This window comes from Anabas testudineus, chromosome 17 (assembly GCF_900324465.2).
Source record: "Anabas testudineus chromosome 17, fAnaTes1.2, whole genome shotgun sequence".
NCBI classification, from domain to species: Eukaryota; Metazoa; Chordata; class Actinopteri; order Anabantiformes; family Anabantidae; genus Anabas; species Anabas testudineus.
The window spans coordinates 273,163-286,635 of NC_046626.1; the positions used below are offsets into that span (position 1 = coordinate 273,163).

General features: G+C 43.1%; 1 protein-coding gene across 2 annotated transcripts; it reads right to left on the reverse strand.

Annotated features, from left to right (window-relative positions):
* Positions 1–8,297: 8,297 nt before the first annotated feature.
* Positions 8,298–10,998, reverse strand: fitm1 (fat storage-inducing transmembrane protein 1). Of its 2 annotated transcripts, XM_026375012.1 has the most exons (3): positions 10,815–10,998; positions 10,039–10,248; positions 8,298–9,401 (listed from the first exon to the last, which is right to left on the reverse strand). In XM_026375012.1, exons 2-3 carry the CDS (start codon positions 10,215–10,217, stop codon positions 8,735–8,737), a joined length of 846 nt encoding a protein of 281 aa, XP_026230797.1. In that variant the 5' UTR covers positions 10,218–10,248; positions 10,815–10,998; the 3' UTR covers positions 8,298–8,734. The 2 variants fall into 2 exon arrangements, with proteins under 2 accessions (XP_026230797.1, XP_026230798.1); XM_026375013.1 differs by lacking the exon at positions 10,815–10,998 and having other exon boundaries at positions 10,039–10,259.
* Between the last annotated feature and the right edge of the window lie 2,475 nt (positions 10,999–13,473).

The window sequence follows — 13,473 nt, forward strand, 5'->3', positions numbered from 1 at the left end:
AAATAAATAAAAACAAAACAATCCAATGTGGACTGTTAAATAGATTTATTTTGTCTTACTGAAACCTGGCTGAAAAAAATGTCATCAAATCTTTGCAGTCATTTTAACTTATAGTTAACTCTATGTTTCGAGAAGCACAGGTCGGGGTGAAGGAGTAGCAGCAATCTTCCACCCACTCAAGCTTATTAATCAACTCGAGGCCTTAACATAGTTTTAATTCATTCATTAGTCATAGCCTCTCTAGTCCAAACTGGAAAAGTGAAAAAACTGTTCTGTTTGTTATGGTAGACTGTCCTCCGGTCCCTTACTCTGAGTTCTGAATATTCAGACTTTCTATGTTGCTAACTGCCTCAGCACTGCATTTAATTCACTATTAGACTCAGTTGGTTTTATTCAAAAGGTTAATAAAAACAAATAACCACAAGCAACTTCTCTCTGCCTGCAGGTGTCAGCACCAGAGCAGGAATGTAACAGTGGTAGGTCTTATTCTTGGAGGTGCTGCTGCACTAAACATATTTAAATGACCTAGATGAACCATAGCACTCTTGATATTGTGAAAGTTACAGTCAGATTGCATCAGTCTTAGCACAACTCAACTTATTTCACGTCTTGAATATAGATCTTTCTGTTCCCATAGTCTCAGCCTCTTATTTAGTCTCTTTCTCTCTCTTGACCACATGACTCTCTCTCCTTCTTTTTCTTTGTTCTTTTCTCCAATTTGTTGATTGGTGTTAGACTTTTACCTCCTGTGTGTGCTGTCTCTGTTTTTGTGCCCTGTCTTCTTTCCAGGTCTTCGTTGTCCCTTGGCTCAGTTGGTGGAACCTGAAAGATGCTAGACACACTCCTGCAGCATATTTATCCTCAGTGTAAATCAATTTTACTATATCAATCATACAATTAAACTGTTGTGTAAAATGTTTTGTCTGGTTTTGCAGTGTGCAGAGCAAAGTCAAGGTCATTTTGTGTTCAGGGTGGACTTCAACACAGATACCTCCCTCAATGTCAAAAGGGCCCAGTAATAAAAAGCTACATTCAGAGAATATAATGTAGTCAATATGGTTACGTGTCCTTGGCTAAGACATGTACAGTGAGGGAAAAAATTATTTGAACCCCAGCTGATTTTGTAAGTTTGCCCACTAACAAAGAAATGATCAGGCTATAATTTCAATGGTAGGTTTATTTGAACAGTGAGACACAACAATGACAAAAAAAATCCAGAAAAATGCGTTTCAAAAAGAGTTATAAATTAATTTGCATTTCCATGAAGGAAATAAGTATTTGATCCCCTATCCGTCAGCAAGATCTCTAGCTCCCAGGTGGATCTTATACAGGTAACGAGCTGACATTGGCAGCCCTCTCAGCTCGTTACCTGTATAAAAGAGACCTGTCCACAGAAGCAATCAATCAATCCAGATTCCAAACTCTTCACCATGGCCAAGACCAAAGAGCTTTCCAAGGATGTCAGGGACAAGATTGTGGACCTGCACAAGGCTGTAATGGGCTACAAGACCATCGCCAAGCAGCTGGGTGAGAATGTGACAACAGTTGGTGCAATTATTCGCAAATGGAAGAAACATAAATTAACTGCCAATCTCCCTTGGTCTGGAGCTCCATGCAAGATCTCACCTCGTGGAGTTTCAATGATAATGAGAACGGTGAGGAATCAGCCAAGAACCACTCGGGAGGAACTTGTCAATGATCTCAAGGCAGCTGGGACCATAGTCACCAAAAAAACAGTTGGTAACACACTGCGCCGTGAAGGACTGAAATCCTGCTGTGCCCGCAAGGTCCCCCTGCTCAAGAAAGCCCATCTACAGGCCCGTTTGAAGTTTGCCACTGAACATCTGACTGATTCAGAGGAAGACTGGGTGAAAGTGTTGTGGTCAGATAAGACCAAAATCGAGCTCTTTGGCATCAACTCAACTCGCTGTGTTTGGAGGAGGAGGAATGCTGCCTACGACTCCAAAAACACCGTCCCCACTGTCAAATATGGAGGTGGAAACATTATGCTTTGGGGGTGTTTTTCTGCCAAGGGGACAGGACAATTGCACCGCATCAAAGGGAGGATGGATGGGGCCATGTACCGTCAAATGTTGGGTGAGAACCTCCTTCCCTCAGTCAGGGCATTGAAAAGGGTCGTGGTTGGGTACTCCAGCATGACAATGATCCAAAACACACGGCTAAGGCAACAAATCACTGGCTCAAGAAGAAGCATATTAAGGTCATGGAGTGGCCTAGTCAGTCTCCAGACCTTAATCCCATAGAAAATCTGTGGAGGGAGCTGAAGGTTCGAGTTGCCAAACATTGGAGAGGATCTGCAAAGAGGAGTGGGCCAAAATCCCCCCTGAGATGTGTGCAAACCTTGTGGCCAACTACAAGAAACGGCTGACCTCTGTGATTGCCAACAAAGGTTTTGCCACCAAGTACTAAAGCACGTTTTTCGAAGGGATCAAATACAAATTAATTTATAACTCTTTTTGAAACGCATTTTTCTGGATTTTTTTTGTCATTGTTGTGTCTCACTGTTCAAATAAACCTACCATTGAAATTATAGACTGATCGTTTCTTTGTTAGTGGGCAAACTTACAAAATCAGCTGGGGTTCAAATAATTTTTTCCCTCACTGTAGTTCTAACTGACTGTTATCTCTCCTCTTCTATCTCTTCCCCTCTTCCTGTCTCTCTGTCGAGCTACACGTCGTTCCACCCTTTGCCCTCTAGACCTTTCGACTCGTCCTGGTGTCCCACTTCTGGTCGGAGATCTCATCGCTTGGATGCCCCGTGTGGTCTCTGTGGGATGCGTGTGGTGACTGGGTTTGGTTCCACACTACCATGACGACGGTCCTGGCCTCGGCTGATGTTGACAGCTGTTTCACTGAGGTCTCGACTCAACGCCCGATAGTCCAGGACTGGAATTACCAAAGCCTCCAATAACTAACTGGACTCCACATTAACTTAAAGACATTAACTGTTATACTGAAGTGCCTGCTGCCTAACACATAGCATGTAATCACCCATATGAGGATGGGTTCCCTGTTGAGTCTGGTTCCTCTCAAGGTTTCTTATTATCAGTAAAGGTCCCCCAGCAGACTAACCTATAGCAGCATAACTAAGAGATGGTTCAGAGTCACCTGATCCATCTCTAACTATAAGCTTTATAAAAAAGGAAAGTTTTAAGTCTAGTCTTAAATGTAGAGAGGGTGTCTACCTCCAGAACCTGAACTGGGAGCTGGTTCCACAGGAGAGGGGCTTGATAGCTAAAGGCTCTGCCTCCCATTCTACATTAGGAAACGCTAGGAACCACAAGTAAACCTGCAGCCTGAGAAAGTAGAGTTCTGCTTGGAAAATATGGAACTATGAGTTCTTTAAGATAAGATGGAGCCTGATTATTAAGGGATTTATAAGAGAGGAGAAGAATTTTAAATTCAATTCTGGATTTAACAGGGAGCCAATGGAGAGAAGCTAATGTAGGAGAAATATGATCTCTGTTGCTAATTCCAGTCAGAACTCTGGCTGCAGCATTTTGGATTAACTGGAGGCTTTTTAATGAGTTACTGGGACAAACTATTAATAATGAATTACAATAGTCCAGTCTGGAAGTAACAAATGCATGGACTAGTTTTTCAGCATCACTTTGGGACAGAATGCTCCTAATTTTAACAATGTTTCTCAGGTGAAAAAAGGCAGTTCTAGAGATTTCTTTTATGTATGAAGTGAAGGAGATATCCTGATTAAAGATAACTCTGAGATTTCTTACAGTATTACTTGAGGCCAATACTAAGTCATCAAGGGTGAGAACGTGATTAGATATAGTGTCTCTGAAATGTTTAGGCCCAAACAGTATAACCTCTGTCTTGTCTGGATTTGGGAGAAGGAAAGTGGAGGACATCCAAGTCTTTATGTCTTGCATGCTTGAAGTTTGACTAATTTATTAGTTTGTCCTGGTTTCATAGATAGGTATAGCTGGGTATCATTTGCATAACAATGGACATTTATAGAGTGTTTCCTAATAATATTGCCCAAGGGGAACATATATAAAGTGAAAAGAATCGGTCCAAGCACAGATCCCTGTGGAACTCCATAGCTAACTTTGCTGTGCAAGGATGATTCATCAATAACATGTACAAACTGAAATCTATCTGATAGATACGATTTAAACCACTCTAGTGCTGTTCCTTTGATCCCAATGACATGTTCCAGTCTGTGTAATAAAATGTTGTGATCTATAGTGTCAAATATAGCACTAAGATCTAACAAGACGAGTATAGAGAGTAGTCCATTGTCTGATGCTAATAGAAGATCATTAGTGACCTTTACCAGTGCTGTTTCTGTGCTATGATGTACTCTAAATCCTGACTGGAAATCTTCATAAAAAGTTATTGCTGAGCAGGTGGTCATATAATTGCTTAGAAACTAGCTTTTCAAGAATTTTAGAGATAAAGGGCAGATTGGATATTGGTCTATAATTCACTAAAACCCCTGAGTCCAGAGTAGGCTTTTTGAGTAGGGGCTTGACTACAGCAACCTTAAAAGCCTGTGGTACGTAGCCTATTTGTAAAGACAGATTGATCTGATCTAATATGGACGTGCTGATCAAAGGTAAGACATCTTTGAGGAGTCTAGTCGGGATGAGATCTAAGAGACATGTTGATGGTTCAGAGGAATTAATTACTGAAATTAATTCAGAATGATCTACAGGGAGGAAGCAGTATAAGTACAAGCGTGGTCTTTCAAATGAATCTAGAGTTGTTGTACAAATGAGACAATTCATGCCATATGCAGGGAGGATGTGTTAAATTTTTTCTCTAATGGTTCTGATTTTATTTGTACTGTATTTTCCATGCTATAGGGCGCACTTAAAAATCTTCACTCTTCTCAAAAAAACAACAGTGTGCCTTATAATCCAGAGCGCCTTATATATTAATTCATTCCAGTAACTTAGTACGACTTTACTAAACTACAAAGCCGCACCACCTGCAACATTACGGCTACCGTAGTCAGGAGCATCAAGCGTTTGCGCCTTATAATCCGGAGCGCCCTATAGCACGGAAAATACGGTAAAGAAATTCATGAAATTACTGCTGCTGAGAGTTGACGGAATACTAGGCTCAACAGAGCTATGACTCTTTGTCAGCCTGGCTACAGTGCTGAAAAGAAACCTAGGGTTGTTCTTATTTGCCTCTATTAATGAGGAGTAATATGAGGTTCTAGCTTTACGGAGGGCTTTTTTATATATTATTAAACTATCTTTCCAGGCTAGGCAATATTCATCTAAATTGGTGGAACGCCACCTCCTTTCCAGCTTACGTGATTTCTCCTTTAAGCTATGGATTTGTGAATTGTAACCATGGAGCTAACTTCCTGTAAGTCACCAGCTTCTTTTTTAGAGGAGCAACAGTATCAAGTATTTGAGTAAGAGTGAAGCACCAGTACTATTAACAAGATAGTCCACTTGTGCTGGAGTAACATTGAAATAACTGCCTTCCTCTGTGTTGGTACATGGCTCTGAAATAAAAGATGGAATCAGTTCCTTAAATTTGTCAACAGCATTTTCACATAAACATCTACTGTAGAGAATCTTATCTATAGATTTAGTAAAGTCTGGTACTGTAAATTCAAATGTAATTAAGAAATGGTCAGATAAAAGAGGGTTTTGGGGAAAAACTATTAACTGATCAACTTCCACACCGTATGTCAGAATAAGATCAAGGGTGTGATTAAAACAGTGAGTGGGTTTATTTACATTTTGGGTAAAACCAATGGAGTCTAATAGTGAATTAAATGCAGTGTTGAGGCAGTTATCATCAACATCTACATGGATATTAAAGTCACCCACTATAAGGACTTAATCTGCACTAAGAACTAAATCAGATAGAAACTCTGAGAATTGAGTTAAAAACTCAGAGTAAGGGACAGGAGGACGGTACACAATAACAAACAGGACTGGTTTTTGATTTTTCCAGTTAGGTTCAGAGAGGCTAAGAGTGAGGCTCTCAAATGAATTCAAACTATGTTTAGGTCTGGGGTTGATTAACAAACTTGAGTGGAAGATTGCTGCTACTCCTCCACCCCGACCTGTGCTTCTAGGAACATGATAATTAACATGACTTGGGGGGGTTGACTCATTCAGAGAGACATATTCATCCTGCTGCAGCCAGGTTTCAGTAAGACAGAATAAGTCTATTTGATGGTCAATTATCAAATCATTTACTGTTCTATTTACGAGTTCTATTGTCGTTTTGACAGACAATGGGACGGACCTGTGACCCCCCACCAGCCACTGAGCAGCAGCAGCCCCTCCACCTCACAGCTTCACACCTCAGTGTCACCTCCTCCGCCCCCACCTCTCTCTATCAAAGAGAGAGATGTTAACAAGGTATTTAAACGACTGAACCCCCGCAAAGCCGCGGGCCCAGACTCTGTCTCACCCTCTGCCCTAAAGCACTGTGCCGACCAACTGTCTCCTGTGTTCACTGGCATCTTCAACACCTCACTGGAGACCTGCCATGTGCCAGTCTGTTTTAAAACCTCAGCCATAACCCCTATTGCTAAAAAAGCAAAAACCACAGGACTCAAAGACTACAGACCCGTTGCCCTGACTTCCGTGGTCATGAAGTCTTTTGAGCGTCTTGTCTTGTCCCACCTCAAGGACATTACAGCCCCCCCTGCTGGACCCCTTGCAGTTCGCCTACAGGGCCAATAGATCTGTAGACGATGCTGTAAACATGGCTCTCCACTTCCTCCTCCAGCACCTGGACTCCCCAGGATCCTATGCCAGGATACTGTTTGTGGACTTCAGCTCTGCCTTCAACACTATTGTTCCATCTCTGCTCCAAGACAAGCTCTCTCAACTGAACGTGCCGGACTCACTGTGCAGGTGGATTACAGACTTCCTGACAGACAGACGGCAGTTTGTGAGGCTGGGGAAGCATGTCTCGGACTCCCGGACCATCAGCACAGGATCCCCCCAAGGATGCGTCCTCTCTCCTCTGTTATTCTCCCTATACACAAACAACTGCACATCTGGACACCAGTCTGTCAAACTCCTAAAGTTCGCAGACGACACCACCCTCATTGGCCTAATCTCCGATGGAGACGAGTCAGCCTACAGGAGCGAGATGGACCGTCTGGTGTCATGGTGCAGCTTGAACAACCTGGAGCTCAACGCTCTCAAGACAGTGGAGATGATAGTGGATTTCAGAAGACACCCAGCCCCCCTCCAGCCTGTCATCCTCTGTAACACCCCAGTCACCTCTGTTGAGTCCTTCCATTTTCCTGGGCACCACAGTCACCCAGGAGCTCAAGTGGGAGCAGAACATCAGCTCCCTCACCAAGAAGGCTCAGCAGAGGCTGTACTTCTTGCGGCAGCTGAAGAAGTACAACCTCCCAAAGCAGATGCTGACCAACTTCTATACTGCCATCATCGAATCCATCCTCACCTCCTCCATCACAGTCTGGTTTGCTGCAGCCACTGCCAGGGACAAGGCCAGGCTGCAGAGAATCATACGCTCTGCTGAGAAGGTGATTGGCTGCAGCCTTCCATCACTCCGGGACCTGTACGTCTCCAGGACCCAGAGACGTGCTTCAGGATTGCAGCTGATCCCTCTCACCCTGGCCATGCACTATTTCAACCTCTCCCCTCTGGCAAGAGACTCCGGTCCATCAGGACCAGGACCTCACGCCACAAGAACAGTTTCTTCCCTGCTGCTGTCAGCCTGCTGAACAGTTCCCCAATTCCCCCCAGATAACCTCTGCACAAATCCCCCCCTCCCAACCGACTGTGAATATGCGTATTTACGTTTGTTTGTTTTTCCTGCTATTCTATTCTATGTCTGCACCTAACATCGGGACAAATTCCTAGTGCTGTAAAATGCCCTTAATGCACCTGGGAATAAAATGTTTCTGATTCTGATTCTGATTCTGACTAACAGGGATTAAGACGAGAGAGATCAAATTTCTGTTTTCTGTTTTCTTTTTTATTTTTATTTTGTTCTGAGAAGAATTTTAAATTCAATTCTGGATTTTACAGGGAGCCAATAGAAAGAAGCTAACGTAGGAGAAATATGATCTCTGTTGCTAATTCCAGTCAGAACTCTGGCTGCAGCATTTTGGATTAACTGGAAGCTTTTTAGTTCATCAGAAATTATATCTCTGCAGTCACGCTTTCTGATGGTTACAGAGGATGGAAATGCAGCTGTTTGTTAGGCCTTGAGTTGTTGTACAATCGAGAGAATAGAGATGAAAAACAACTTGCTTTTTTCTGTTTGAATTTCAAATTGTCTTCCTTTATTTACATAAACTTAATTTAGATATATAAACAGTTAAACAGTGGTTGAGAATAAAGCACAGGGGAGGCCTCATTTGTGGATTTGCCCCGAGCCCCCAAATCACTAAATCGGGTCCTGTTAAGATGCTTTTAGATTGTTACACAAAATAAGACACTGAAAGATGTTAACATCTACATGTTTGGCAGCATCGGTATGCCATGTCTAAATGGACACTCCCCTGTGATCCAGTGTTAGTCAGCTGGTATGAATTTACAAAAAACAAGTCTATTAATGACATGAGCAGCACAATAGGAAAACAGCAAGCAAAGATAAAGTACATTATTGAATGCCCACTAAGTCAATTTTCAAAGATCGGTCAAAGTCTCAACAGAATCACTTACGTTACTTACTACAAGTGCAGTAAACACAGACAAACAGGTTTTGTGTTGGAGCTAATTAATTCATTTTTTTATTTTTTCAGTTGGGTGTTCTCCGCATCAGTACTGTTGGTCTTAGTGTTAAGCAGTCCCAGTCCAGGCCGGCCAGGGCAGTACCAATTGGGCTCCAGGCAGTACCAGCCTTTATACAATCCCCTCCAGCTCAGACAGCCGAGTGCACCTCCTAGTAGCTGGGTTGGGAACTGAGGGAAGTAAGCTAAGAGACAGAGCAGCAAAAAGATCCAGAGCCCAAGCAGGAGGACACAGAACAGAAAGAGGATTCTTAGGGGAGCATCTGAAAAGCCTCCCAACCTCAGATATGGACCGAACACAGCTGTTTCCTCCGCCAATAGCAAGCAGCAGAGACAGAGAAGGAAGACGTCCTGTGAAACTTCATATCCTCTCCACAACATCCCAGCTTTCAGGCATTCTGATTTGCTCTCATCTTCTTGTAACACCAACAGAGGCTGGACATTGGGTACCACCGAGTCTGTGACTAAGGGTTTGTAGCAATTTCCTGTTGCGTTGTCCAGAAGGTCTAGCAGTTTGCAGAAAGCAAGCCACAGTCCACCAGTAAACCCGAGCCTGGAGAGGTGGCGAATAGACAGAGCAAGGGAACGACGGATGGAAAAGGAGAGAAGAAAGACAAACGCGCCTACAAAAACGCAGGTCCAGCCCCAACCAGAGCGCAGGAACATCCTGGAAGGAGAAAAGAGATGAAAACAGAATCTACTATCATGCCACCATTTTATCCATATCGAGGAAAATCAAGACCACTGATCCAAAAGACACAAAAAACCCAATTAAAAACAGGTAGGGGGTGAAGGAGGTGTGACTATTGCATTCATTCACACGCCCTCCTTCTATTGTCCACCTAATGAGCCTATTTAGGCTAGTTGAGAAGTGGCACTGGCACTGGCACTCTCACACTGCTTCTCATTCACCCCTTTGTGCACAAACACACCAGTGGCAGAGCTGCCAAGCAGCTGATCTTACTCACCAGGGGCAACTTGGGGTTCAGTATCTGCCCAAGGACACTTTGACAGGAGAAGCTGGGAATCGAACCACTGATCCCATGTCTGGTAGACGACTGCTCTACCTCCTGAGCCTCACAATGCTAAATGGATTCTTATTCAATATGCATGACATGACACCTCAGCTTTAAACAAATCAAGCAATCAGCATACTTCTCCTTCGTGTGTTAAAAGTCATTTAGTTTTGAGAGAAATCACATAACACACAGGGAGTGTACAAGCCCACTTTGTAGGCCTGTAACTACATGGCACATAACACCACCAAGCAAGAAGAGTAAGAATCTAACAGGAAACAGTCTCACCTGTAGAGGAAGTGGCTTCTCTTGGCAAAGACGCTGTGCTGTGAGACCCAGAGGCTCAGAGCAGGACCAAACATGACCACTGCAGACAGCAAGAGGTGGAAATGCCGCCGGAACGTGGTGTTACCCAGGAGACAGGCTGCCAGGTCCGTCAGGACCACAAGCACTGTGTTGAGAAACATCTGAACTCACAGCCAGCAACTCTGAATGGTTCTGAGGATAAATAATGTGAAGGGGTAGATTATCCACTACTGACAAAGCAGCAGAAGTGCCTCGTGTGATAGAGCAGTACACACTCAACTCAGCTGTGGTTGCCTGCTATTGCAGAACCATTTAGCATTTCATCCAAACGTCTGGTTGGTATTGCTCAATCTATACATCTACAATCTATTTTCACTGCTGATAAGATGCATTGGTGCACGGATGGATGATTCATCCAGATAAGTGCAGGAATGCTAAGCTTTTGGCTGTTAAGTATGAAGAGTTTAAATCCAATGGTGTAAGTCAGTTGCCTGCTAGTGAACAGCATCCATGCGTTGAGTTGCACTGACTAACATGAATGAGCGTATGTAGCATTCCACAGAGTGAAAGTATGTCCACCCTGTGAAATCCAACCATGAAATTCTTCAGTCGACACTTGTGCTGACTCAGCGTAGTTTGGTGTGTCTGCAAGTAGCTTTTCAATGCTACCAGTGCTGACTTTACACATAGAATATCAAAAAAGCAGCCACTCTCTAAACCTTGCTTCTGCAGAAAGACACACTCTCTTCTTCTCCAACCTTATAAAGCAGCTTTCCAAGTCTCTCTTTCCAGCTTTCCTCTTGTACAGCAAACATCATTCACCACCTTGATATCACTTTGTGGAGCACATCCAAGGGTTGTGGCTTCAGAATTCCTCCCCTCTTTGAACTATCTCCTCCATACTCCTACTGCAGCTTGCTCTGCCCCCTGCCATTGCCACCCTCTCTCTCAAAGACACACATAAAAACACAGGGCATGTTCTTGCCCTGTTGCATATCTCCTGGGTCTTGGAGGTGTCACATTACTCCTAATAATATGTCTCAAGTGTGAACCAATGAAATTGATTCTTTGGTATTAGCACAGGTATCGCAGGCTTTCCGACTGAATGAAACTTGAGAGACAGAGGCAGAGACGAAGCCAGCGGAGGAACCACTCTTCAGAAAAGTTGAAAATGAAAAGCAACAACAGTGATGTGAAGTAGGGTGCAATGTGCCGCATTATGTGTTTGTGAATGCAGTTTGTGTATTAATAGCAGCAACCTTTGTACTGTATCTGGGCTGAGACTCAGCTGTTGCAGCATCTGCGCCTGTCAGTCAGTGAATAGTAACACACATGCAGACACATTACACACATTTACTGTCCTTTCTGCTTCTTCTCTCTCTTTCAGGCATGCTCACCACTGACTCGATCAGAGCAGGACACAGGCTTAAGCAAATACTTCAGAGGAAAAGATACTGGATTAGGATTTCAATTTCAGTAAAATATTCCCAGAGTTTAATGAATCCATCAGCTTTATTTTTATGTCTGTCCCATTCTTATTAACATTATATCTCAGAAACGCCAAAGGAAATTTTTTCCACAAACATCCACTTGCACTCTTGGGGGCAGGGGGTCAAAGGTTATAATATTCATTAAATATTTTAGGAAAAACCACAGGGAATGTCATTACTTCTGGAGAAACCTTCTTCTTCTCTTTCGGCTTTTCCCATCAGGGGTCGCCACAGCGAATCATCCTTTTCCACCTCACTCTATCATGAGCCTCTTCTACCCTAACACCAGCCAACCTCATGTCCTCTGACATCCATATATCTCCTCCTTGGTCGTCCTCTTGCCCTCCTGCCTGGCAGCTCCATCTCCAACATTCTTCTACCAATATATTCACTATCCCTCCTCTGAACATGTCCAAACCATCTCAGTCTGGCCTCTCTGACTTTGTTTCTAACACAGGCAACGTGAGCCGTCCCTCTGATGTACTCGTTCCTTATTCTGTCTAACCTGGTCACTCCTAAGGAGAACCTCAACATCTTCATCTCTGCTACCTCCATCTCAGCCTCTTGTCTCTGTCTCACTGCTACCGTCTCTAACCCATAGAGCAGAGCTGGTCTCATCACTGTCTTGTACACCTTTCCTTTGAGTCTTCCTGACACTCTTCTGTCACACAACACTCCTGACACTTTCCTCCACCCGCTCCAACCTGCCTGCACTCGCGTCTTCACCTCTTTTCCACACTCCCCATCACACTGAACTGTTGACCCTAAGTACGCCTGCACCTTCTTCACCTCAGCCCCCTGTAACCTAACGCTTCTACCTTGATCCCTCTCGTTCAGACACATGTATTCTGTCTTACTACGACTGACCTTCATGCCTCTTCTTTCCAGAGCAAATCTCCACTTCTCCAGCTGTTCCTCTACCTGCTCTCTACTCTCACTGCAAATTACAATGTCATCCGGAAACATCATTGTCCAGGGAGATTCCTGTCTGACCTCATCTGTCAGCCTGTCCATCAGCATAGCTAGAGAAACCTTCTCTTGTACTCATTAAGAAGTGATTACAATAAAGTCTGGACACTACATGTTGTAGCCCTGGACAATCCCCCACCCACTTCACTGCGCTGGCTGGACATTTTTTTTCTTTGCAATGAGGCAAAACTATTTCCCTGTGGGATTAAGCAATTTTTTAAAGTCTTTTTTTGGACAGAAATCTCATCACTTTTCATCCTACTAAAAACATTAAGAAATCAACCCAAGTATGAATGTAATTACTTATTTGCTGCTTACCATATTCTCAACATAAACTTGCTGTTGAGAATATGCTAACATGTTGCATGTTTGATGTTGCCACTGAGAACATATCATTGGGCAATCAATGTAATGTATAACAAGTGTTCACAAGACTAACATTTGATTCTTCACTTCTCTAAAATAAAGACTCAAGACACCATTTTCTTTCTAAACTGCTTTTTTTTTTTTTGATAAAATGTCTGCAGACAGAAAACATACAAAACATCAGCCACGAGACAGCGGGGAATCGAAGCTGTCGTGACGTGATACAGAAAATCATCTGTCAACCTCACCACGTCATCACATACAGTTTCACAGCAATCAGAAACATTGAGAGGTTATATCCATCATCTAGAAACACATCAAGCTTCGTGTCTGGAAAGAGGTGATAAATTACATTTATCCTGCCGTAAGTTCCCCAAACTTCTACTCAGAAAGTGTTCATTAAATTATTATGTAAAGATAATGTTGATGACAAAATATTAAAAAAATTAGGAAAATTCCTTCATTAAAAATGAACAAGAACTAATAACGTGTATATACATAAAACAATCTACCATCCTGGACTGAGACACAAACATGGCAAATAAAGGCATCATATTAAAGTTTGTCTTCAGAATCTCTTCCTAACGAGATG